The sequence below is a fragment of the Giraffa tippelskirchi genome, chromosome 1 (assembly GCF_054371585.1).
Source record: "Giraffa tippelskirchi isolate mGirTip1 chromosome 1, T2T-mGirTip1v1.2.pri, whole genome shotgun sequence".
Lineage (NCBI taxonomy): Eukaryota > Metazoa > Chordata > Mammalia > Artiodactyla > Giraffidae > Giraffa > Giraffa tippelskirchi.
This window is the reverse complement of record NC_137275.1, coordinates 219,997,602-220,025,019: the sequence shown is the minus strand read 5'-3', so window position 1 is coordinate 220,025,019 and position 27,418 is coordinate 219,997,602. Positions and strand designations below refer to the sequence as shown.

Sequence of the window (27,418 nt, the reverse complement as noted above, 5' to 3'; positions counted from 1 at the left end):
CCCTGCATCACCGGTTCTCTCACCTAAAACACAATATAATTTGATATATAAATGACAAAGTTCATATTTCTAAAATATAAGGACTCAAAAAATATCAGTATTGTCACCTTGCTTTCCAAACTAACAATTCTTCTACACCATCAAATATATAGTCATTTTTCATTTTTACCAGATTTTCTTATATTTTCAGTATCAGTTCATTCAAACTGAGATCCAAGTAAGAGCCAAACATTACAACTGGCTGATAATTAAATCTCTTTTAGTCTATTGGCTTCTTCCTACAAATCTTTTTATTCCTTGTGATATTTTATTGAGGAAAAGGGGGATTTTGCTCATTGCAGCTTCATGGTATTATTTAGCATGTTGCTCTACCCACTCCAGTATTCTGGCCTAGAGAATTCCATAGACTATAGTCCATGGAGTTGCAAAGAGCCGGACATGACTGAGTGACTTTCACTTTCACTTTCTGTCCCTCCATTTCTTGTAACTTGGTAGTTAGGTATAGAGGCTCAATCAGGCTTGATTTTTTTTTTTTTTTTTTTATTGCAATCCACCACAACCAGTATTGGTAGAATTGTAGACCAAAGTGATGTAATAAAAATAGCTTGCTGTTTGTCTTTGATGCTGGTCATTTCTGGCATCAAGTCCTGACTCTTCCCTTTCTTTTGCGTGACTTTTGGCAAGGGATTCTGAGCCTTAGTTACCTCAGCTGTGATGTCAGGTTAATAATTATGATGAATAATTTCTGAAGTTATTGTATCAAATGAGACGGGCATTTAACATGCTTCGTCTTGCACCTGGTACATAGTAAGTGCTGAGTACAGACAAGCTCTGACTTGTCTTACTTCCCCGACCTTCCTGTTCTTCTCTGTTTGTCCTCCTCCATGTTTTATCATTATATTTTATGATCAAAACAGTGCCCGTGAGGATGAAAGAGCAGACACAGTCAGAAGTGGAAGAGATTCTGCAGGCATCTAGTCCAGCCCCGGTCTGTGGCTTGATTCTTTTCTCCCATCTCCTGTTGGAGCCTCTGTTGGCTACTCCCAGGAAGAACTTGCTCAGAGAGCCCTAAGCAACCTGATCTCTCACTCCTGGGGCATCCTTCTTTATATCCAGTCCAAATATTTCCTTGTACATGGCTTGTCTTTGTTGTTTCCAGTCCCATCTATCAGCATTGTACCGAGATAGACTTATCTCTTGACTTACCAGACAGAACATATGTTTTGGAATCAGAAAGTTGAAGATTCAAATACCAGCTTTGCTACAAAATTTCTCTATGCCTTTGAACACATTACTTAAAGTTTTCAAGCTTCTTTTTTATGGGATTAATAATGTCTACCATATAGAGTTGTTTCACAGATTAACTGAAATGATACATGTAAGATGCTTAGCAGCAATGTTTGGCTCATAGAAAGCAGCTCAATAAAAGTCTATCCTTTCTCCTGGCTCTAAGCTACAATCTCTCAGGTGTTTGATGATACCTGTGGTCTCTGTTGGGCTCTTCTGGTCATCAACCTCAGTTCCCCAGTTCCTTCGATTGCTTTTCATCACTTGAATCTACTTCTCATCTCAGACTCAGTCTTACCCCAGCCATTCTGAGCGTTCGCCTCTGAAAGAACTCCAGTATGCCTATATCCTTCTTGATGTGTGCGTTATGAAGAAAGAAGTTAGAACACACACAGACGGCTTTGCTTGCCTGCAGAATTAAGGGTAGCATCCAAGTTTCTTGCTTCCAGATTTTTGGCTCTGCCCTGAGTCACAAGAGCTTCTATCTTTACTGTCATGCTCATAGTATTCAAAACATAATTTTTGGCTCATTAACGGAAACCGGGGCTCAGAGGGAAAATCTCTTATCAGTGTCACACAGCCAGTAGTTACGGAACCAGAATTTTAAAGTCGTGTCTGTGTGGTCCCATAGCCTGTGGTCTCAACATGTAAGCTATAGAGACGACTGCATCTTTGGCTCCTTTCTCTGTTGGACATGGGCAAGCCTGTTCTGTCATCAGCAGCCTTTCTTGGAATCTTGAGTCACCTCTTGTCACTGTCTTTTTCCTCACCTTTCCTTGATGGTGAAACATCCTGTTCCATTCTTACCTCTCAGTCACTTCTCAGCCCTTTGGAAGTTGACTTTGGTTACACCATCTACTTGAAGTAGGTGTCTTTACTCAATCCAACACCCTCATCTCAACATTGTTTTAGAAACATTGATTCATTCTTAAAAGAATGGGCTTGGTTCCTTTAACTTTAGATTGCCCAACCTGAATCCTTTCCAGAAATTATGGCTTCCCTTCAAAAGTCAGAGGGAATGCCAGGACGTGGAGGCGTGGTAGCTGCCTGAGGCTGGGGGCGCGCACATTAGTGGGGCTGTCCGTCCTTCCCGGGTACCGCACAGTTATCGTTCCTCAAGCGTGCAGGCCCCATTTTGAGAGGAACTGGGGGATAGGGGTTCAAGGTATATGTCTAAGGTAGTTATATTGTATAGGTATTGTATAGGTATAGATCTTACTCATATTTATCTATATAGATATATTATTTTTCTTTATTTTCAGGAAGGCATTAATGTAACCTCCAAAGTAAAGACTTATTAGTGAGATTTTGAAATTTTAGGTGTTTTACTGAGTTGTTTTCTCACGGTTTGGAGTCCATCAGATCTAGATTTGAATTCCATATTTTATGCTTACCTGTTGGATGTTGCCAAGTCCATGGACACTTTTAAAGGTCTTCCCTGGTAGCTCAAACTGTAAAGAATCCACCTGCAGTGGAGGAGACCTGGGTTTGACCCCTGAGTTGGGAAGATCTTCTGGAGAAGGAAATGGTTACCCACTCCAATACTCTTGCCTGGAGAATCCCGTGGACAGAAGACCCACAGTCCATGGGTCACAAAGAGTCGGACACAACTGAGCAACTAACACATATGCACGTTGGATGTTAGTGAACAGGTGGCTTAGCCTACCTGAACTTCGTTTTCTCTTCGGTCCGATAGGAATGATAAGACTTGCTGCCTAGGCTGGTTCTGATATTGGATGACATGTGTGAATATGGACAGTATAAGAACCAGACGACCTAGGCTTGCATCCTTCTTTTACGCATACTAGGGAGTGGTCACTTAATAATTGCTGAGAATCTCAGTGAGGAGGGTAACAGCATGTAACTCGCAGAATTGTTGTTGGGTTGAATGGGATTATATACACAGAGCACTTAGTGACGCCTTGAGCAGTAATAATTGCGCCTTCTCCCCCTTCCTTTGTCTCCTTCCTCTCTATCCCCTTTCTCATTGTTTTCTCCTTCTCCTCTCTCCTCCTTCAACTCTTGCTTCTGATACCGCATCTAGCACAGAGTAGGTGCACAATAACTAGAATCACCTTATCCTCCGGCTTCTGCTGATTGAGAAACCAAAAGGGTAGTCAGTTCACAGAGACCAGGACAGGCCTGCTTTCCCAAAGGCAGAGGTCATCTTACTGCCTCTGATAGTTGGTTCTAATAACATGTTTTTTGCCAATGGAAAAATACTAAAAAGAATAAAAGTAATTCTGAGCATAGATGTGCCTGGAATCACTGTTGCATGTAAATAATTATAAATAACAATGGTACTAGGTTCATAATAAGCAATAATCATCATAATTGTCTTGCTTCCATTTGGAGACTATCCAAGTTTAGAGCTTTGTCAGTACTCTATAATTATCAAATATATGTGTATGTGTGGACATGTAGGAGGTTCTGGCATTATTTTAGGCACTTTATAAAGAATTTTTATGCCATTCTTTATTGAGGTGTAGGTATCAATACATCCCCATTTTACACATGTGGGAATGAAGCCTAGAGAAGTGAAGTCACGTCTATTGAGTTTGCTCAGTGATGACACTAAGACTTGAACCCAGGGGTTTGATTCCAAAGATCATACTCTTATCCTCCATGCGCTGCTGTTTCTCCAGCGTATATAGCGTCCTATGCTGGATTAAGGAATCGAGGCTTCTCAGAGTCCAACTTGTCAGGGTGGGAATATGGCTACAGTGAACCTGGTAGAAATCCCCCTTTTCACAATTTCCTTAGCCAGATTTCCAAGGCAAAGATAAAGTCAGTGTGGGTCTAGACTAAGCATTTCCCCTCCTACCCCCTGACCTTTCTCTCCCTGCCCCCACCCACAGGCCCGACCACGGGGGCCCCAGCTGCTGGGGAGGCTGCCTTCCTCAGACGCCTCCTGAGGGAAGATGGGCGTACTGGAAAAGTGAAGTCACCAGTGACCACAGAAGGGAAATTGCACAGTCCTTTACTCAGGAACTCACCACGAGCTTAAGCTAGCATTTAGCAACAGAAACGCCACAGTCTTGGACAAATCCCCCTCTCAAAACCTTCCCACCCACCTCCCAGCTCCAGATGTCCTCACCACAGGGGAGAGGAGTTGCCATCTGTCAGAGGACAGCAGGCCCAGGAAGGCAGGTCTGGCCTGTTGGGTGTGGCTGGGATCGTTGGCTAAAGGCTTCCCTTAGGAAAAGTGTGTGAGTTCCATCCAGGTTTCCCCTTCCAGGACGGAGCGGGCCAGGAGCAACGCCTTGGAGGAGACAGGCTGAGAGGAGGAGCGGTCTGCTAGAGAACTTGGATTTGTGTGGGACTGAGAAGCCCTTGGCAGTTCAAGGTCACAGGGCAAGATGCCTTGGGAAGATGACTCACGATTAGATGGATGAGGCTACTGATATGGCTGCGTCTTCTCCCAGGAGTTATAGCTGATGTTTCCTATTGCTCATAATTGGTCTGCTATTCATCACTTTCACAATTGCTATCAGCTCAGTGACAGGCGGGACAAATGGTCTGGAGATAGTTTGGAACGCTGCGAGTACGATCTATGGCCCTGATGACTGAGCAGGTCTGCTAGGATAACACAGATTAGACATGAGAAGAGCTCCCAGTCTTCCAGTCCTCAGCATTTACCATTCATTCATGCAATGCTCATTCCTATCTCAGACATTTATGGAGTACCTTCTTTGGGCCAGGAAGGCAACGAACTCACAGTTCAGTGGAGAGAACAGACATGCAAATAGAGAAAATCCTGTAGTTCATTAGCAGATGTGCCATCCAAGGTGCCATGGGGGCCTTGAGTTCTGTTGGGAAATCAGAAGAGAGTTTTCAGAGAAGATTGCCACCGTAGTGGGTCTTAACTAATGAGTATGTTTTGTTTAAAGGTAGAATGGAGGAAAGGTACCATAGGCTGAGGGAAGCCATGAGCAAAGGCACAGTGGCATCAGAGTCTCTTGCCTGTCTGGTTCGTGACAGGTGGCTAACAGAGACAGTATGTAGGGCTGGGGAAGACTGCAGTAGTGGGATGTCATGTTGAAGAGATTGTACAGTATCACACTGTGTGAAAGGCCCTGTGTGCCAGGCTAAGACACGGAGTATTTATTTTTAATGTTTTCGATTTTTTTTCCTTTTTCATGAATAGAGCTTTTTAATAAATGGATGATGAAAGAATTTTACAAGATAAGCGAGAGAGAGGGGATGAAAAACAGACCCATGTTTCCCATAACACTGTTTTGACACAGCGACACAGAATATTTATACTTGTTGCATTCATAGCTCTTTTACTGGTAAGAAACAGAAAGCCAGCTGAAACTGCCTGAGGAAAGAATGGAGAAATTATTATAGTGCTATAGTGATTTCTCATGTAACTCAAAGACTGAACTCGCAGAATTAAATTAGCTCACAGTGGTAAAACATTTAGGCTTTGGAATTTGACGCACTTAAGTGTGAGTTTTGGGCTTCCCTCGTAGCTCAGTTGGTAAAGAATCTGCCTGCAATGCAGGAGACCTGGGTTCAATCCCTGGGTTGGGAAGATCTAGAGAAGGGAATGGCTACCCACTCCAGTTTTCTTGCCTGGAGAATTCCGTGGACAGAGGAGCCTGGCTGGCTTCAGTCAATGGGGTTGCAAGAGATGGACGCGCCTTAGCCACTAAACCACCACCTCCAAGTGTGAATTTTGCTCTGCCAAATACTGGCTATGTGACACAGGCAAGGAACACAGAGTCCCCAGGGCCTCAGTCTCATCCTCTGTATAATGGGAGTGATGGAAGTACCCGAGTCATGGCATTGCTGTGCGGATGAAAATGACTCCTCACGCCAAACACCGAGCACTATGTCTGGCATGTAGTATTGCTCAACAGTGCTCGCTGCTACTTTTAATGCTTTAAAACCCAGCACTTCATCTTCTACCTGAGATGGATGAGAGCTAAAATATAGAGTGAACTGACAAGAAAAATAGCTCTTTGCCTGAGGATCATATAATCCTATCATCTCTTCTCTGTACAATTTGGGAAATGGACAGCTGACAGAGCCCCATGCAGGAGCGTCTCAGTGGGTTGTATATTTGTTTCTCTAATATTTTTCCATTTAGCAGAGGTACGTGTGGCAAGAAGGGGTTTGGCCACCTCTCAGTGTCCTCCCCGTGTTGCCCAGATTAACACGCTTTTCTGTTGGGCTCTCATTCTTCAGGCGAGAGTGGCTCGGAAAGTGTAGTTTATCCTGACGGGGGAAATTAGGTGTCGTTTCTGTGATTTATAGAGCCCTAGATCGAACTGCACAAGTTCTCATACAGGAAATGGGTCCCTGCCCATTAATATGCCTTTACTGTGTGGTCTTGTGAATGGGGGACTCTGACTCAGAGGCTGAAACTGAGGGGTGGGGTAAGGGAGATCCAGGGACAAAGTCTGGGATTCAGAGTTACAGACCTCTGCTCCACTGCATTCGGTCTGGGGGACCTGGGCTGGGATGGCTTCTCTGCTCCTATGCATGCTCACCTGAAAGGATGACTGGGGACAGGAAGAGCTGCCGTATCCACAGGTTGCTAAGAGTCTTACAGGCGCTAACAGAGCCCCAGCCCCAGACCTAGAGTAAAAAAGAGCGCAATAGGTGTCTGTCGTCTTTATCCCCCTCCTCCCCTTCCTTGAAGACCGTCAGTGGCATGCTCAGCATCTGGGCTGTCTTCTACAGAGAAGATGCTAACTGCCGGAGTTTTGCTGTAGGCTCTATTTCTTAGAGCAGATATACGTTCCCAGGAAAACCCCCAGTGTACAGTGCAGAGAGTCCCTGTATACTCCCTGTTTATCCCACATGCAGGGTCTTCCCCACCACTGTCAGACCTCACTACAGTAGTGCACATGTTACAATCATGAGCTGACTCTGACACGTCATTAACACCCGAAGCCCACAGTTTACATGAAGAGCCACTCTTGGTGTGCATTTTGTGAGTTCTGACAAATGCACAATGACATGTATCCACTGTAATAGTATCCTACAGAATAGGATCTGCCCTAAAATCTACTGTACCCCCCCATTCCTTCTTCCCTTCCCTCTCACCCCTGCCAACCACTGATCCTTTTGCTGCCTCCTTAGTTTTGCCTACTGGCATGAATTTTTAAAGGATCCCAGGTAGTTTGTCTAGACTGGAAAGTTTTAAAGAGGGTGGCAGAATTGTGAACAGCTTTATCCAGAACACAAATCAGATAATGATTAGAAGCAGCCGTGTTCTGGGATGTATGTCCAAGTTGAAGCAAATACAGGTGACAGTAAGGCCCAGAGAGGGTAAATGACTTGCTGAGGTCACACAGCAAGTTAGGCAGAAAATGTTCGAGTTCCCTGGGATTCTCCTGTCTGAAGCACTCATGCTCTGTGGCCTCTTCCTGTGAGACTATTCACTCCTCTGGCTTCTCTTACATTGAATTATATGAAATTGCTCACATGTGACTTAAATGTAGGTGATAGTTATTGATTGCATTTTCATTGGCCCATTCCCATAGGTACAGTGAAAAATCTCAGTATATGTTAAATGGAATCAGGAACTTAGCATTTTTTAAAAAATGGATTGTCTCCATCAGATTGTGTGTTTGGAGGCTTTGCATTTCAGAGCACCGGCTCTAGAGCCAGACTTCCTGGCTTCAAATCCTGACCACACCGCTTACTAGCCCTGGGATCTTTGGCATAAATGTAAAATGGAACATAATAAGCCTACCTCTCAGGTTGTTGAGAGAATTAAATGAGTTAATACATCTAAAGTACCTAGGGTTATTGTGAGAAATAATACATATAAAGCATTTAGATCAGTGCTTGGCTTGTAGTAAGCAGAGTCAGACATGAATGACTGAGCGACTGAACACACACACAAGCAATAAATGTTAAGTGCTATTACTAATATCCTCTAGTAAGTAAGAATATTGTTCATAATGGTAGCATCAGAGGACCTGAGTTCAAATCCTTGTTCTACCCTTTTTAGCTGGATGACTTTGAATAGGCTATTGCACCCTTCCAACCTATTTCCTCATCTATATAATGGGGATAGTAACAGTAGAACCTGCTTCATAAGGCTATGGACAGGATTGAATGAGATGATGTATATTAAAGTGCTTACCACACTCTCAGTAAATGTTGCTGTTATGTTTGTTTCCTATCTAACAGCCTAAGAAATTAGTGGCTTGAACCCAGTTCCAAAGGTTGGCAGCCTCGTATAGTGAATGTTAGTTGATATGAAAACCTTAGTTTGTTTTCTGCCAGATGTGTGTGGTGTAAACTTGGACAAGTCACTTTTGCTTTTGGGCCACCTAGTCTGTGCAGTTGTGAAGGCCAGTCTCCCCTCTCAGGACTTTCAGGTCTGGAATGCCAGGGGTCTGTGGCAGTGAGCACACGTGTCTGCACTTCAGAGCTCCCCAGCTCCTGGGACCAGTACGCAGTTTAAGGTTTCTGCTGCCCTTTGCTCAGCTGCTCCCTAGTTCTGCCTCTTCTCAGTAACCTTTCAGGATTATTCAGAAGTGAATTACCTGCTGTTCAGTTATTTAAGTTATTTATTCCTATGCAATTCCCAAAACTGGCGGCTTAAAATGATGATCATTTTATTTTATTTTATTTTTTTGTTTTTTTTTTGTTTTTTTGTTTTTTTTTGTTTTTTTTTTTAATAAATTTATTTATTTTAGTTGGGGGCTAATTACTTTACAATATTGTAATAGTTTTTGCCATACATTGACATGAATCATTTTATTATTGTCTCTAATGGTTCTGAGGATTGCTGAGCTGGTCAGTTTTTTGTTGTTTTTTTTTTTTTTTTATGTTTTGGTTGTGCTAGGTCTTCACTGCTGCACATGTACTTTCTCTAGTTGCGGCAAGTGGGGGCTACTCTTCATCACGGTGCACGGACTTCTCGTTGCAGTGGCTTCTCTTGTTGTGGAGCACAGGCTCTAGGCATGTGGGCTCAGTAGTTGTGGCTCACAGGCTTGAGTTGCTCCACAGTATGTGGAATCTTCCTGGACTAGGGATTGAACGCGTGTCTCCTGCACGCACGTGGGTCCTTACTCACTGTACCCACCAGGGAAGTCCTCGGTAGGCGGTTCTGACTTGGTTCCCTCTTGTGGCTGCAGTCAGAGGGTCTCTGTGGCTCACCCATCTGGCAGGTGACCCTGGCTACTGGCTGGGACCTCAGCTGGGTCTATTGGCGCAATACCTACTTGTGGTCTCTCTGTGTGGTCTGGGCTTCCTCACAGCATGGCGGTTGGATTCTAAGAGTGAGCATTCCAAAAGACATGATGGGGAAGCTCCCAGTTTCTTAAAACCTGAGCCCAGAAATTGAAGCAGCAATACTTAGTTTGGTAAAGCAATTGTAGAGCCCAGACTCAACGGGAGAGAACCTGGATCCTGCCTCGTGATGAGGAAAATGTCAAAGATATTTAGGGTCATGTTTTAAAGTCACCACAACTGCCTTCCTACTCTGTTTGGGAATAAGTTGAGTAAAGTCAACTAACGTTAACCACTTCTCTTCCCACACATCTGTTTTAAGTATGAAGCCATTGATTAGTAACAAGATGACCAGTTAATCTCCTCACTGTTAGGACGTACTAGCATTACTAATTTTTTTCCCCAAAGAATGGGGCTCTAGCCTCTGGTCTCCAGGCCCTGGTTTCCAAGTCCTGTAACTACCAGGACAATGAGTGATTGACATTTCCTGTAGACATTCTAGGGGGTGTGCAGATGACTGTATGGCAGGCGGCTCAGGTAAGATCTTATCCAAGAGGTCCAGGCCAGGCTCTAAAACATTATTTCTGTCTCCGCACAAGCCCTGCTCTGATGCCCTCCTCAACCCTTCCATGCACATCCATCCTAGTGCCTCCTAACCAATCAAACATGGTCAGCATGGGCTCAGATACTAGTCTCCCTACAACCACCCCCTTTCCTCCCATCTCTCTCTTGGGCCCTATGAGCATCTTATTTTAGATCTGAGTACTTCCAGGGCAAACAGGTATTCATCTACTCTCCTCCAAGCAGTAATCCCAAATGTCTCCAAAAGGTATTCTACCAGCAAACCCACCCCAACCCTCTTTTCAGTGACTCCAGGGAAACTTAGTCTTTTGAAGGTGATCAATTGCATTGCTGTCATCCCTTTTGCTGGAAAAAGAAAAACAGCAAGTATACAGGTTCATTCTTTGGCCGAGCATCCTATTACCTACATGTATGGAATTTAACACATATTTTTGGGACCTTATGATGTGTTGACTCCTTTGCTTGCAGCTAGGGAGAGAGAGAGATGAATCAAATATATTACCTTGGCCTGAAAGAGTTCCCAGGCTGATAAGCAAGAAGTGCACATAAACAAGCAAATTGCAAGCGAATGTGAAATGTGAAAAAATTGAATGAGAGGAGAGAGAGACAGAATCTCTCAAGTGTGATAGGACCCTGGTGAACAAAACATTTCCTGGGTTTTAGCAAGGAAACGTAAGTGGGGAAAAGGCATCTTAGACCAAAGGGAGAGATGAGGAAAGGCTTGGTATGAAGCAGTACCCTCTTGTAAGACACTATATGCTGGTGCCTAGAGCAGCAACGGTGGGGAGGAGATGCGAGAAGAACCACAGGCTGAACAACAGAAGACTTTGAAAGATTAAGAAGTAGAGGCCTCGACCAGAATGTGGTGGAGGTTTTGAAGGGGTCCAAGCAGGGTGGGTGGAATAGCAGTGATGTTTTAGAAAGCCGGGAGAGGGTGTGCTGGGAAAGGTCGGAGCTGGAAGGCTAGTTGAGGTTATGACAATTGCCCAGATAAGAGACATTACTCACCCACACCAGGAAGACAGCTGTGGGGCCAAGGGGGAGAAGCTGGTTTGAGACATATTATGTGGTAGAGGGAGGAGCCCAGAGTAACCCCCCAGTTTCTGGCTGGAGGTACCAAATCGATGCGGGATACAAGTAATCTTAGGGAAAGGAGAGCATCACACATACACATTTTCCTGGCTTTATGATATCATTTATAAGCTTGGTTCATGTCATTCAGAATTCCATGTGAACTTTTAATTCAATTTAACAAACATTGACTGGCTTATGTTACCTGCTAGATACTGTGTCAGGCACGAATAGGGAACCTGGGGGTAAAAAGGTAGTCTATTTCTTTGTCTCTAGAAGGCCTTTCATCTCCTTAACCGGTATGGCTTGAACAGCCCCAAGACCACACTTATTAATACTGAATATAACCTATTCATCAAGGCTTGAGTGAGAACATCAGGACATCTTTGTGGTTACACAAACTAGAACCATCTCAGTGTCAAAAGTAGCAGACTGGGTGTCAGCCCCTGAGTATAACTGTTAATGTAAAACATAGCCACTGTAAGTATAGAATACAGAATTTAATTCATTGGCTTACTGACATTCCATTATATATAGATGATCCCAAGTATCTGTCTTAAATATGGAGTGTCATCTCTAAGATTCCCAAGACATTGTCAGAATTTTTAGAGCTAGCAAGTCCTCTTCCTTTGCATTTCCATAAACGTCTGGCATGAGTTACTTCATAACATTTGAACCATATTAATTGTAATTGTGTATGTCTTCATCATTAGACTATGGGTCCTTTGCAGTTTCCAGGAGGGCTTCCCAGGTGGCCCAGTGGTCATGAATCTGCCTGCCACTGCAGGCGATGAAAGAGACGCGAGTTCAATCCCTGGGTCGGGAAGATCCCCTGGAGGAGGAAATGGCAATCCACTCCAGTGTTCTTGCCTGGAAAATTCCATGGACAGAGGAGCCTGGTGGGCTACAGTCCATGGGGTGACAAAGAGTCAGACACGACTGAGCACATGTAAGTCAAGCCCTTTGACGTTAGTGACTGTGTCTTATTCATCACCTTTCTTAGCATCTAGGTGGCACATGGTATGGAGGAGGAAGTTCAGTTAATTAAACCTTTCAAATTAAGCTTCTATGTCCTCACTTTACAGATGGAGAAATTGAGGCTTAATGAGAGAAATAACTTATGCTGAGTTCAACTAGAGAAGTAACAACAGGGTCAGGAATAAATCCCTGTTTATTTTGATTGCTTAACATTTTTGTGGCTGTTGTCTCATCCTGCCGGGCTTGGTTTGCTAGCTAATTAGCCAGAAGTTGGAGACATTCACTAGCAGTGAGCAAACCTTCATTGTCATGAAAACAAATGGCCGTGCAAATGTAACCCTTAGCCCTGTATTAAGTACAGGATTTGTTTCTTAAGTCCCTTCACTTACTCAAATGCTAGGAGTCAACAATGCCTCCAGTGTAAGGTACACACAGACACACACACACGCACACACATGAACAGCACATGAGCACGTGGTACAAGCCAAGCAGCTGAAAAGGATGTTTTGGATGAAATCTTGGCATTTATTGTTCCTGTGTGGCCAGAGATAGTCAAGGTTGCCAGAATTCAGATGGACTTCAGTTCAAATCCCTACTCCTCCATGTATCTGTGAATGGGGATAGGACACCCATCTCAACGGGAAATTTTGAGGATTAAATGGGGGAACAGAGTCATTTCACCGCAAAGCTGCTCTATCGCCATGAATGGGCCAGCTAGCCTTTCTGGGTCACTGTATGTGCATCTGAGAAACGGATTCAATGAGATGATTTACAGAGTCCCTGGAAGCTGGAACGTTCTATGCTCCTTCTCCCTCGGGATCTATTTGGATTTGGGATGAAGTGTTGCAAGCACTGGAGACGTAAGGAAAGTGTGGACCTGAGCTGACGCATGCTGGCTCCTGCTGCCTTGCAAGGGCTCCCTGTTTGATGTAGGCCTTTTATCAGAGTGCATTTGAGCTCTGTCCACGGTTTGCCTGGCCATCGCTGCAGTCCCCCTTCTGTTCCCCAGGGTTTGGGAAAGAGCCAGTGGATGCAGAGATCCACAGGCAGGGTTTCTTCCCAAGAGCTGCCTGGATGGTGAAACTCACAAAGTCCGGAGAGATTTCCTGTTTTGTTTTTCACAAGCCCCAGTGACTGTTGATTACAAAAACCACACACACACACACACACACACACACATACACATGCGTGCACACACACACCAAAACAAAAACACATACACAAACCCAAAACAGGATGTTCTCCTCCCTTTGCTGGAGTCCAGGGCAATCTCTTACCATCTGTGTCACTTTCACCCATGGCTCTGGATTTCCCCATTATGATAATTAAGCCCTTAGCTCTAGCTGGAGATGTTACAGAATCATAAGCCATGAGCAGTTTTACATGTTAATTCAAGTAAGGGGGAAACTGCGAATGGAGGGAGGAGAAAGTCTGACAGTCAGTGACCTCCTGCCAGCCCACCCGGTTTCTGCCCTCACGAGAGCGCCCCCTCTGGTGCTAAGGAGAACAGACATTCATTCCTAACATCGGTTGACTTGTGGTCAAGTGTTAGTCACTCAGTCATGTCACTCTTTGTGACCCCATGGACTGTAGCCCGCCAGGCTCCTCTCTCCATGGAATTCTTCAGGCAAGAATACTGGAGTGGGTTGCCATTTCCTTCTCCAAGAGATTGTTCTGACCCAAGAATGGAATCTGGATCTCCTGCATTGGCAGGCAGATTATTACAGTCTGAGCCACCAGGGAAGCCAACTTTAGGTAATGTAGTAACATCAAATCTTAGTAAGAACAATGCTATTATTGTGTGCCAGACTCTGACCCACATAACTTATATGCAAACACTGAATGGGATATATTTATACTTAAAAAGTAGTTTATTGGGAATTTTGAGTTTAACTTGGCATCCTGTGTTTTTATTTACTGAGTCTGGCAATCCTATTTGGAACCAACCCCGCTGTCCCAAGCGGGTAAGTAGACAAGACCTATGATTCTGAGTCACAGAGGTCTGGCTTGGGATTCTGCTTTCATCATTCGCTTGCTGTGTGATCTTGGGAATATTGCTTCATTGCTCTGATTCCTAGTCCTCACCTGTAAATGAAGATCATAGAATCTGTTCCCCAGGACTATTGTGAGAATTGCACTTTAATGGCCTTAAAGTATCTTACACTGTGTAGTTAGGTGCTTCGTGAACACTGTGCGTGCATGCTAAGTCACTTTAGTTGTGTCCAACTCTTTGTGACCCCATGGACGTTAGTTTGTATTATAGCTCTTTTTTTATTTCTTCGGGTCCCTATTAATTCGGGAGACGTTAGATCATGTCTTCATCCCTTAGGAGAGAATATGAGTAAGGACACATGGGAGGGACAATCGAAGCCTTCTCTTCCAAGGCATTGAGAGGAATGTGTCGGAGGCTTACACGGTAGTGTTCCTGATGTATGTCTCTTCCTTCTAGATCTGTGCCCTTTGCTAAGGAGGCACACCCACTTTACATGAATGTGCTGTGCTTGAGTCTTTTGAATGATGCAAGACAGAAAAAGTGTCACCTGGGTAATCAAGTATCCTTAGTAGTAGGTGTTGTGAAGCTTTAAAAAGTACACAGAAAGTAAAAAATCATTAAAGAAAAGAAACAGGAAGAAAGCATGTGGAACCTGTTACCTGGCAAAGAAGAAAAGATCAACAGTCTGTGGAATTCCCAAGTTTGAAAAAGAGCTGTCAGACATTCTGAATCCCCAGTGCCATGAAATGGCCGTACAGATGGAGTGATTAAAGTAGAAAGCATGGAGATTCCCAAGTGGCTCAGTGGTAAAGAATCCACCTGCCAGTGCAGGAAATGTGGGTTCTATCCCTGGGTCGGGAAGATCCCCTGGAGAAAGAAATGACAACCCCGCTCCAGTATCCTTGCCTGGGAAATCCCACGGACAGAGGCGCCTGACAGGCCACAGGCCATGGGGTCACAAAGAGCTGGATATTACTGACTGCCTGAGCGCACATGCAAAGCAGAAAGCACATCTGGGCCTAAACGTTACGATCAGCTTTTCAGGGTCCATTTATTTATTCAATAAATCTTGACCGAATAAGTGTTCTCAGTCTGATGAGAAGACTCATGTGGATAAGGCGTGGCCTGTGTTCTTGGCGAGATCAGAGTCTGTTGGGTGAGACAGGCAAACGGATGTGTTGGTTAGCTGTGATGTAGCATGCTGTGGTGTCTGGAAGAGAAACCTGCTTCCAGCCTTAAAGTCAAGGTAGGGTTCCCATAGAAAAGAAGGGTCTATTTGAGAACAAACGAGCGAATTGGTTTCCAAGATGGTGGTGGGGTGGAGAGTATTCCAGCAGAGAGGACAGGGTGTGTTTTAAAAAAAAAAAGAGCAAGAGACAATGAAGCACATTGCAATTAAATAGAACATTGATCACCATTTAGAGCGAGGGTCAGCAAACAGTGACCTTCATAATGAATCAAGCCTGTCAGCTGTCTTTGTAAATAAAGTTTTATTGGAACTCAAACATGCCCATTCATTTAAAGTATCATCTATGTTGCTTTCATGCTACAAAGGCAGAGTTAAGTAATTGTGGCAGAGACTGGCCATAAAGCCAGAAATATTTACTGTTTGGTCCTTTGCAGAAATGCTTTGCTATCTCCTGATTTAGGGCGCACTTTTCCTAATCAGGAATTCAGTGTTGATGGGCATGGTGATGGTTGCATGAGTGTGGATGGTAGCATGCAGAGGAAAATCAGAGGAGTGGTGAGAGATGAGACTATGGAGGTGGTCAGGAGCTAGAGCAAGGGATTTAGAGTTTATCCTGAGGGCTCTGGGGAGTGTCTGAAGGTTTGCACAAAACACCATGCTTGCACAGAAACATGATGGTGACGTTGCGTGTTCCCCAGCCCAGATTCCTTCTCTGTTTCCACCATAGCCACCAGCTGTGGTGTTTCTCTGAAGCATGGTGAGGTGGTCAGACTCCTACAACAAGCAGTGTGCTGAGGTGTTAAAGAGGGCAGGGTTTGGAGCCAAACTGCCTTGGATCAGATCCCAGCTCCAACAGTTACCAGAACCTCAGACAAATGACTTACCTTCTATGTGTCTCAGTTTTCCATTTGGTAGAAATGGAAATAATAATAGTTTTTTTTTTTTTTTTTAAATTATGGCTGTTGTGTGGGCTAGTGAAGGTGAAATAAGTTAACATAGGTAGAGTGTCAGGCCCAGGGGAGGATCTCAAGGGATGCTATTACTGTTCTGCCTCAATGATCATTCTGGCTACTGGGTAGGGAATGACTCAACATAGAAGAACCTGGTGGTAGAATGCTAGGAACTTAGGCAGGAGATGGTGCCCTTTGCCCAGGAGGACAATTCTGAAGCTTGGGCCAGCTACCGTCATGGCTTCTGGGACTTTGACTCTCTCCTCTCCACTATTGTCATCATCCTCTCTGTTCTCCTTTGTTCCAGGCCTTCAAGAGTGCGCTGATGAGCTCTTACTGGTGCTCAGGGAAAGGGGATGTCATCGATGACTGGTGTAGGTGTGACCTCAGCGCCTTCGACGCCAGTGGGCTCCCCGACTGCAGCCCCCTCCCGCGGCCGGTGTACGTATGTATGGCCCCTCTTCCTCTGACCACCCCTTTCCATGAGCTCATACGCCTGTCCTGCCAGCGCAGGCCATGGCTTACTTCTCTTCCCAGGGTGCTTCACCAGAGGCCTGAAGTCTCTGGGGGCCTACTTCCTCCTTTGCAAAAGCACAGAGCTTTGGCAGAACAAAATCATGGCTCAGGGGTAGATGCTTACACTGCAGCATGTGCTATTTTAATAGCACCAAGCCATCCATCATTACTTGTTTTAATTCATCCATTCGGCAAAAGTTTGCTGGATGCCAGTTACTGCTTTGTCAGGTCCTGTGTTGACCGCTAGGGCTACTGAGATAAAGGGTAGGGCCTTTTCTAAGGAGCTTTCTATTATTCATTCATTCAACAAATAAGTTTTGAACACCTGCTATATGTCAGACACTGGAGAATTCACTAATGAGCAAGACAGGCACAGTGTGTGCACTTAGGGAGCTGACCATTTAGGGAAGGGAACGGATGTCAAAGTAAAAACAGAAACAACATACCATTTAAACATTTAAATAATAGAAACACGAGAGAAAAAGAAAAGATGTGCTAATGGAGAGAACAAAACGGGGATGCTGTAGTTGGAGGAGAGGGAGATAGTCTGGAAGCCTCTCTGAGAAGACTTGAATTAGAGTCAGAGTTAGTCAGGCAGCCAATGGCAACAGGCATGGTTCAGGAAAAAGAGCCCCTGGGGAAGCCCTGACCCAGGAAATTCACCATTTGAGGGAGTAGAGAAAGGTCCTCACGATTAGGGGAGTAAGGTTAAGAAGGAGGGTGGAGTGGGGAGCAGAGGAAATCCGGGCAGGAACCAATATTGAGGATCCCTTGTGAGACAGTCACTGAAGAGCTGGTGGCTATGGTGGAAAGAGAGAAGGAACCTGGGCTGGGGAACACGCAACGTCACCGTCGTGTTTCTGCCCCCAGCTTGCTGTGTGACTTTGTGCAGATCATTCTCTTTTCTGGACCTTGCTTTTACCTTCTATGAAATGAAGGGATTGCACTTCCTTCTCTCAAAGGACCCTCCCCGTTCTTACCTTCAAGCATTCTGTTATTTCTTGCTTTATAAAAGGATTCCTGCCCTCTGTGAGAGGTTACTGATTTAAGGACATTGAAACATTGACTGATATACTGGGGGACAGAAGAGAATGGCAGGGAGGCTGGAAGATACTGTGTTTGAGGGCACTGCTAATTTAACTGACAATGAAGCATCATGGAGAAATAGTTTAAACAAATGGCAAGCTAATCCATTTTCTGTGAGCACATACTGTGCACTTGGATTAATTTACTGGATTCCACATTGATCCTGAAGGGTAGCTCTTCTTATCCCCATTATAAGCAAGGAGACAGAGGCTGAAAGAGGTGAAGTTAGTTGCCTAAATATATGCAAAGGGTTACTGGTGGGTTGAATTGGAGTTTAAAACCAGACTGAAACCCACACTTTTAATCTTGACACGTGCACATTTCCTTGGGGCCCAGACAATACTGGCTGGCAAAAAAAACCCACCTTCCCTATCCCCCCCAGGCTGCGGCTCTCCCCAACAGTAGAGCCCTCCAGCACCGTGGTCTCCTTGGAGTGGGTGGACGTTCAGCCAGCTATTGGGACCAAGGTCTCTGACTATATTCTGCAGCACAAGAAAGTGGACGAGTACACAGATACAGACCTCTACACGGGTAAGTAAAAAGCCCAAGGCTTCCTCTTTTGTTGAGATGGTGTGACAGAGGAGGGCAACTGGGATTATCTAAATACCTCTGCAGACTTGGTGTTTTTTGAACTGAGAAGGCATTGGGAAGTGTCATTGTTTGGTGTCTGTGACCTCATGCCCACACCTGTGCGCCTTTTGGTGTGATTTTCAGCAGGGGAAGGTAGCAATTTGTACTTGGAAAGAATTTCTGAGTCTCTAAGTTGGATCCTTAAAGTCATATACTAAAGTGTTAGTTTATTCAAACAAGGATTTGACCTTTTCTACTTGGAAAGGTCTATAGGTTACCTTTTTGAAGACCTTGATCTGTAAATATGTTATCTCTGGGACTGAGATAAAGATGTTCAAGGGATTCCCGTTTCTACTGTGATATACTGAGATAGTTGTCTTTCATGTTGGGGAAGAGGATATGGAAATCATCCAGGCCTGCAGAAGAAGATGGGAAAAGTGGCTCTTGAGTGCTTTGTGACCAGTCTCTCAGTTGTCTCCGACTCTGTGACCCTTCTGTCCATGGGATTCTCCAGGCAAGAAGACTGGAGTGGGTTGCCCTTTCCTCCTCTAGGCCTGAGTGCTTTGAGTATTCTTAAAGAGTGTATAAGAGGCTGCTTCATCCTGAAGGTCTGCAGGGTCTGCAGAGCTGGTCTGGCTTAGGGCAGGTGGGGAGCCTGGGTCTGTGAGAGCTGGACTTGAGGCTGGGCCATGAGGGCAGGCCTGGTGCTGGTGAGTGTCAGGGGCCTGGGACCTTGGGAGCCAGCCTGGTGCTGGGGTGGGTCAAAATCTGGAGTTGGTGCTAGCTGACCTCATGCTGGGCCCAGAAGGAAACCTAGGTTCAAGGGTAGATCACTTGGGGGACTTTGGAGCTGGCAGGTGCCAAGGTGGCATGGGGGCCTGGGTTCAGGGGAGCCCACAGGGAGCCTGGTGCTACAGAAGCTGCAGGGGCCCTGGAGCCAGCAGTTGCTGGGTTGAGCCAGAGACCTGGATCCACACAGACATCTGCTGGGAGCCACCTGCAGCCATGCAAGCTGACTCTGGAATGCAGGTGGAGTGGGTCTCAGTTTTCTCTTTCCTTCCATAGGTGTGATTCTCTCTCTGCACTGGGCTACTCTGGCCTGGGGAAGAGGTTATAGGAGTAACACCAATCTATCTTTGACCTTCCTCAAAGCATTTTTTTGTTACTTTTGTGCTTCACCTGGGAGCTACAATCTCTATTTACCTAGAAACCTTAGTTCTTGTGAGTCTATTTCTGTGCATGCACAGTTATTCAAATTGATATTTCGGTTCAAATTGTCCCCATAGTGCTGTGATTTGGATGGGTTCAAACCATGTTTTGGTGGAGGTGGTTAGAGGGATGATGGGGCTATTGGGGTAGGGGAGAGAGGCAAGTGTTAAAAATTCTTAGGTCACTGTTTTGCTGATAGTAGTCACTGAACAATGACCAAGTCTATTTTTATAGATCAAGTCATGAATCCCAGAGAGGTCTGTGACCTTCCCGAAGTCCCACAGCTGGTCTTACTCCCAACGCAATGCTTGTATCTTTATTTATTATATTTGATGGTAAAAAGCTGAATGCTAGTTTGCTGTTTTGCTTTAATTAGAAAATGAATATTGAATTATGTGTGTCATAGTTTCTGTTTCTTAGTTTGTTAATATGGTAAATTATATTGATACATGTTCAAATGATTAGAAAAAAAAAGCCTTGCATTCCTGGAATAAATCCCACACAGTCATGATACACTATCTTTTTTATATATTGTTGTATTTGTTGTGTTAAAATTTTGTTTAGATTTTTGTATCCTTGTTTGTGAGGGGTTTTAATCAGCAGTTTTCTTGTGTCTGTGTTGCTCTCAGGATAACTCGGGACTCTCAAAATAAATTGCAAGACATTTTCTTCTTTTTCATTTTCTCAAAGAGTTTGGGTAGAATCAGGGTTTGGGTGATGTATTTTTAAAAATTGTTTGGTAGAATTCGCAAGTGAAATAATCTGAGCTTGGAACTTTTCTTGGTTTGAATTACTAATTTAATGCTCTGATAGATATAGGGCTATTCAGGCTATGTATTTCTTCTTTTTTTTTTTTTTTAATAAATTTATTTATTTTAGTTGGGGGCTAATTACTTTACAATATTGTAGTAGTTTTTGCCATACATTACATGAATCAGCCATGAGTTTACATGTGTTCCCCTTCCTGGACCCCCTATCCACCTCCCTCCCCATCCCATCCCTCTGGGTCATCCCATTGCCCCGGCCCTGAGCCCTTGTCTCATGCATCGAACATGGAATGGTGTTCTGTTTCACATATGATAATATACATGTTTCAATGCTATTCTCCCAGAACGTCCCACCCTCACCTTCTCCCTCAGAGTCCATAAGACTGTTCTATGCATCTGTGTCTCTTATTCTGTCTCGCATATAGGGTTATCGTTGCCATTTTTCAAATTCCATATATATATGCATTAGTAAACTGTCTTGGTGTTTTTCTTTCTGGCTGTGTCTCCTACGTCTCCTGCATTATCAGACAGATTCTTTACCACTGAGCCACCTGGAATCCCTATCTTCTTAAAGAATCAGCTTTGATTTCACCTATTTTCACTGTTATTTTCCATCTCACTGATCTCTGCTCTGATCTTTGCCGTTGTTGTCGTTTTTCCTTTTGCTTATTTTGGCTTTTGTTTGTTCTTATTTTCTTTTGTTGTTGTTAATTTTTAACTTGGTAGCTGAAGTTGTTGATTTGAGATTTTTCTTGTAAGACATTCTAATTTCCCTTTTGTTTTCTTTTTTGACCCATGGATTCTTTAGATGCATATTACTTAATTTCCAAATATTTGGAGATTTTTTAGATATCTTTCTCATTGAATTTTAATTTGATTCTACTATATCAGAGTATACACTTTTTATGACTTTAATCTTTATTTTTTTTATGTTATTTTATGGTGGAGTAGAGTTGATTAACAAGTTTTGTTTTAGGTGTACAGCAAAGCAACTCAGTTACACATATTTTCAAGTTCTTTTCTCACTTAGGTTATTACAAAATACTGGGCAGAGTTCCCTGTGTTATGTACTAGGTCCTTGTGGATTATCTGTTTTACATATAGCAGTGTGTACATGTCAGTTCCAAATGCCCAGTCTTTTCCTCTCCCTGATCCTTCCCCCCGATAGCCAAAAGTTCATTCTCTATTTCTGTTTTGTTAATAAGTTGATTTGTATTGTTTTTTGTTTAGATTCCACATATAAATGATATCATATAATATTTATCTTTGTCTGACTTCACTTAGTATGATAATCTCCAGGTCCATTCATGTTGCTGCAAATGCATTATTTCATTTTTAATGCCTTAGTAATATTCCATTGTATATATGTATCTCTTTCTTTTTTTTAATCCATTTCTCAGTTGATGGACATGTAGATTGCTTCCATGTCTTGGCTATTGTAAATAGTGCAGCAATGAATATTGAGGTGTGTGTATCTTTTTGAATTATGATTTTCTCTGAATCAATGCCCAGGAGTGGAATTGCTGGATCATTTAAAATTTATTGAGACTGATTTTATGGCATCAAATTTGGTCTATCACTGTTTTCAGTATCCACTTTAAAGTCATGGCTATCCGTTTATTTATCAATGAGTTTTTCTGTGAATACCAGTTAGATCAAATTTGCTGATTGTTATTTTCAAGTCTACTGAATTCTTTCTGATTTTCTGTCTTCTTACTGTTCAGTACTTAAAAGTGTAGTATTGAAACCTCTGATGATGATTGTGGATACATCTATATATGTATCCTTATAGTTCTATCAGTTTTTACTTTATGCATTTTGAGCTCTTATTCACTGAATAAACATTTAGAATGTATATATCCTCTTGATGAATTGATCCCTTTATTACTATGACATGGTTGTCTGTATCCCTTCCTCCTTTGTCATATAATAGATTAGGTGAACATCAATGCATGAATTTATCTCTGGGTTTTCTATCCTCCACTGAGTCACATTTTTGTTTTTATGCCAATACCATACTGTCTTGATTACAGTAGGTTAGTCTGAAGTCAGGGAACATGGTTCCTCCAGCTCCATTTTCCTTTCTGAAGATTGCTTTGGTTATTTGGGGTCTTTTGTGTTTCCATACAAATGTTAAAAAAAAAAAAATGTTCTAATTCTGTGAAAAATGCCCTTGGTAACTTGATAGGGATTGCACCGAATCTGTAGATTGGTTTGACTATTATTATAGTAATTTTCACAGTATTGATACTTCTGTTTGTGTTGCCTTTGATTTCTTTCATCAGTATCTTATAGTTTTCTGAGTATAGGTCTTTTGCCTCTGTAAGCAGGTTTATTCCTAGGTATTTTATTCTTTTTGTTACAATGGAAATGGGATTATTTCCTTAATTACTCTTTTTTTTAAATCACTCTTTCTTATATTTCTTTGTTAGTGCGTAGGGATGTAAGAGATGTCTGTATATTAATTTTGTATCCTAAAACTTTACAATATTGATTGATTAGCTCTTGTAGTTTTCTGGTGACATCTTTAGGATTTTCTATGTATAGTATCATGTCATCTGAAAGCAGTGACCGTTTTACTTCTTTTCAAATTTGGATTCTGTTTATTTCTTTTCGTCTCTGTTTGGCCTGGCTGGGAATTCCAAAACAATGTTGAATAAAAATAGCAAGACTGAACATCCTTATCTTATTCTTGATCTTAGAGGAGATGCTTTCAGTTTTTCACCATTGAGAATTATGTTTGTTGTGGATTTGTCCTATATGACCTTTATTATGCTGAGATAGATTCCCTCTATGCCCACTTTCTGGAGAGTTTTTATCATAAATGGGTGTTGAATTTTGTCAAAAGCTTTTTTTCATCTATTGAGATGATCATATGGTTTTTATTAATCAGTTACGTTTGGTAGAATTTGTGTTTGAAACCATCTGGTCCTGGACTTCGTTTACTGGAAGACTTTTAATCATAGCTTTAATTTCATTACTTGTGATTGGTCTTTTCATATTTTATATTTCTTCCTGGTTCAGTCCTGGAAGGTTGTCCCTTTCTAAGAATGTGTCCATTTCTTCCAGGTTGCTCAGTTTTTTGGCATATAGTTGCTTATAGTAGTCTCTTATGATCCTTGTATTTCTATGGTGTCAGTTGTAACATCTCTTTCATTTCTAATTTTATTGATTTGAGTATTCTCCCTTGTTTTCTTGATGAATGTGGCTAAAGGTTTATCAATTTTGCTTATTTTCTCAAAGAAATCAGCTTTTAGTTTCATTGATCTTTGCTATTGTTTTCTTCATTTCTATTTCATTTATTTCTGCTTTTATCTTTATGATTTCTTTCCTTCAACTTTTTTTTTTCCTTCTGTTGCTACTGATGTTCTTTCTGTAATTGCTTTAGGTATAACGTTATGTTGTTTATTTGAGATATTTCTTGTTCTAAAGATGGGATTGTATTGCTATAAAGCTCCCTCTTAGAATAACTTTTGCTGCATCCCATAGGTTTTGAGTCATCACGTTTTCACTATCATTTGTTTCTGGGTATTTCTGATTTCCTCTTTGATTTCCTCAGTGATCCATTGGCCATTTACTAGCATGTTGCTTAGCTCCCATGTGTTTGTGTTTTTTACAGGTTCTCTTTTTTCTCCCATAATTGATTCCTAATCTCATAGAGCTGTGACCAAAAAAAGATGCTTGATACAATTTCAGCTGTCTTAAGTTTACCAAGGCTTGGTTCATGACCCAAGATGTCATCTATGTTGGAGAATGTTCCATGTTCTCTCGAGTAGAAAATGTATTCTGCTGCTTTTAGATGGAATGTCCTATAGGTATCAATTAAATCTATCTGATCTAATGTGTCATTTAAGTCTTGTGTTGCCTTATTAATTATTTGTCTGTATATCTGTCCATTGGAGAAAATAGAGTGTTAAAGTCCCCCACTATTACTGTGTTAATGTTAGTTTTCGTTTTTATGGCTGTTAGCATTTACCACATGTACTGAGGTTTTTCTGTGTTGGGTGCATAAATATTAACAACTGTGATATCTTCTTGAATTGACCCCTTGATCATTATGTAGCAGCCTTCCTCATCTCTTGTAACAGTCTTTATTTTTGTCTGATATGAGGACTGCTACTCCAGCTTTCTTGTGATTTCCATTTGCATGGAATATCTTTTTCTATCCTCTCTATCTTCTTTAATTATTCCATTTTGTTTCTTTTGTTAACTGATTATAGTTATAACTCTCTTTTCTTTTATTAGTGATTATTTTAAGGTTCATACATTCATATTTAATATAGCACAATGTGCCCTCAAGTGCTATTATAGCACTTCGTATACAGTAGATGAACCTTATATAGTGTACTTTTCTTTCTCTTCTTCAAGTCTTTACCTTGTATTGTCATACATTTTACTCATATAAAGATGATTCATAATTCATTGTTACTTTCCTTAAAGAGTAAATTACCTTTAAATATAGTTAATTGATAAAATTAGTTTTATGTGTTTACTCATGTACTTACTTTTTTGATGCTCTTCATTCTTTCACATACATCCATATTTTCATCTGATTTTATTATCTTTCTGCCTGAAAGATATCTTTTGTTATTTTTATATTTCAGGTCTGTTAATGATGAATTCATTGTGCTTTTTTTTTTTTAAGCTGTTACAGCTGGATACAGTATTCTAGACTGACATATTTTTCTTTTTGTAATTTAAAGATGTTGCTCCTATATCTTGCTTAAATTATTTATATTGAGAAATCTTTATTTCTATTTTTGGTCCCCTATATAAACATACTCCCCTCCCCCTGGCTGCTTCTAAGATTTTTTCTTTACTATTGGATTTGAGCAATTTATTATTTATTATGTCTGAGTTTTATTAAGCTTCTTAGATCTATGGGTTTAAAATGTTATCCCATCTGGAAAATTGGGGGCCATTATTTTTGCTGTCTCTCCATCTTTTTTCTCCTTCAATGACTCTAATAATAAGTGTATTTAGTCACTTGAAATTGTTGTTTATCTCACTGATGCTCTTTTAATTGTTAAAAATTATTTATTTATTTTTGTTTGTTTGTTTCATTTTGGATAGTTTTTAGTGCTGTGTCTTTAGTGTTTCCTGCAAAATCTAATCTACTGTTAATCTATGAAGTGATTTTTTTTTTGAAACTCAGACATTGTAATTTTCATCTTAGGAAGTTCAGTTTGAATCTGGCTAGTATATTTATTTCTTAACCTTTTTGATTTATGGAATAGAGTTATAATAATGGCTTTGATGTTCTTGTTTCATAATTTTAACATCTGTGTAAGTTCTGGGTCAGTTTAAATGGACTGATTTATCTCCTTATTATGTGTTGAATTCCCTTGTTCTTTGCATGCCAGGTAATGTTTGGTTGAATGCCAGGCATTGTGATATTTGCCTTGTTTGGTGCTGGATATTTTTGTATTCCTATAAATATTTTTGAATTCTATTCTGAGACACAGTTAAGTTACTGGGAATTAGTTTGCTTCTTTTTGGTCTTGCATTTAAGATTGGTTAGATGGAACCAGAGCAGTGTTTAGTCTAGGGCTAATTATTCCCTACTACTGAAGCAAGACACTTCTATGTGAAATTTTCCAATGTGACTGGGAGGAATAAGAACTATTCTGGCCCCTCTGTGAACAGTGGGCATTGTTCTATCTAACCCTCTTGGTTTGGTAGGCTCTTTACACACATCCATCAACTAGTACTCTGATGAGTATTGAAAGATCTCTTAAATTTTGAGAAAGATCTCTTAAATTTTCTTTCTGTACAACTCTCTCCTTTCCATTATTCTATGTTATAAGCTCTCAATTTTTGGTCTTCCCAGACTAAGAACTCTGTCTTCTTAATTTAGTGAGTCTACCAGGCACCTCCTTGCTGTGACCTAGAAACTCTCTAAAGGCAGGAATCTGGGGAAGTTTTAGGGCTCACAGAATTTGTTTTCCATATTTCAATATCTCTGGCCTCTGGTGCCAGATTTTCAGTTTGAAAACTCAAGTTCTTTTCTTTAAAAAAAAAAAATTAATGTTTCAGGCAGTAGGGTAAATAAATCTAGTCTCTATGTCACCATCTAGTCCAGAGATGGAAATCTAAGATTCTTTTTTCTGATTGTCAAGGAACCAGTCTTCTTACCTAAGAGTTCTTTTTTTTTTCCTTTGATAGAGATAAAACTTTTTAGTTACATGATCTGGGAGCACTCTACAGATATTACCCCTTCTTCTTCCTGCTACCCTTCATAAGTTTGAAGATAATGGCATATCTGCCACCATCTTTTCAGGTTCTTATAATTCTTCCTTATACTACTTGACCTTAACTCTCTCCACCATCCAATTCTTGAATTTTTCAGGGACAGTTGTCTTTAAAGAAGCAAGATGATGACTCTTATGTCTTTGTGATTTGATATCCTTCCACAATACCTGACATACATAGATGTTTAATGTTCACTAAATGGAATTGTATGTGGGTAGGTATATACATGTCTTAAATTTTCAATTCTGATGTTACTTCCTTGAGTGCTCTGTGGTCTTATGAAGTCCCAGAGACTAGCTGAGTACATCGTAATCCTAAAATGTGCCATGATTAATTGATGCCAAAGATGATTAGCAGTGGATATCTGGAGCAGAAATCTTATCTATTTATCTCCATGCCACTTTTACCATATTTCAACAATCTCAAAGGTGAACTTGGACCAATTTTAACTTCAGTCTACTTTAGAGAGCTTTATCTTAGAGAATGCAAAGCCTAATTAAGGAGCTTGGGCTCCTTTAATTTTTGAAAACCTAGCTGCTTTCAGTCGCCATCACTTCTCATTGAGAAATCAAGAGCCAGTCAACATCCTTTCTGAGTCTCAGGTTCCCTATCTGTGGAATGGGATAGCTACTAGCTACTTTGAGGGTCAAATGTAACAGTTCTTGGGACATAGTAAGTACTAATAAACTGTAGTTGCTTGTAATTTCCTTGATTTTTTTTTTTTTTTAAAGGAAGCTTCAGTGTTAGGAAGAAAATAAACAATAAAATA

The 27,418-nt window shown here is 41.7% G+C and overlaps 1 protein-coding gene across 3 annotated transcripts in view; it reads left to right on the top strand.

Annotated features, from left to right (window-relative positions):
* The window catches only part of ASTN2 (astrotactin 2), a 989,820-nt gene that overhangs the window by 803,260 nt on the left and 159,142 nt on the right, over positions 1-27,418 (top strand). For all 3 annotated transcript variants that reach the window (XM_081575818.1, XM_081575813.1, XM_081575806.1), the window contains 2 exons: positions 16,557-16,690; positions 18,234-18,382. In XM_081575818.1, coding sequence (XP_081431944.1) covers positions 16,557-16,690; positions 18,234-18,382 — 283 coding nt within the window. The remainder of the gene's footprint in view (positions 1-16,556; positions 16,691-18,233; positions 18,383-27,418) is intronic.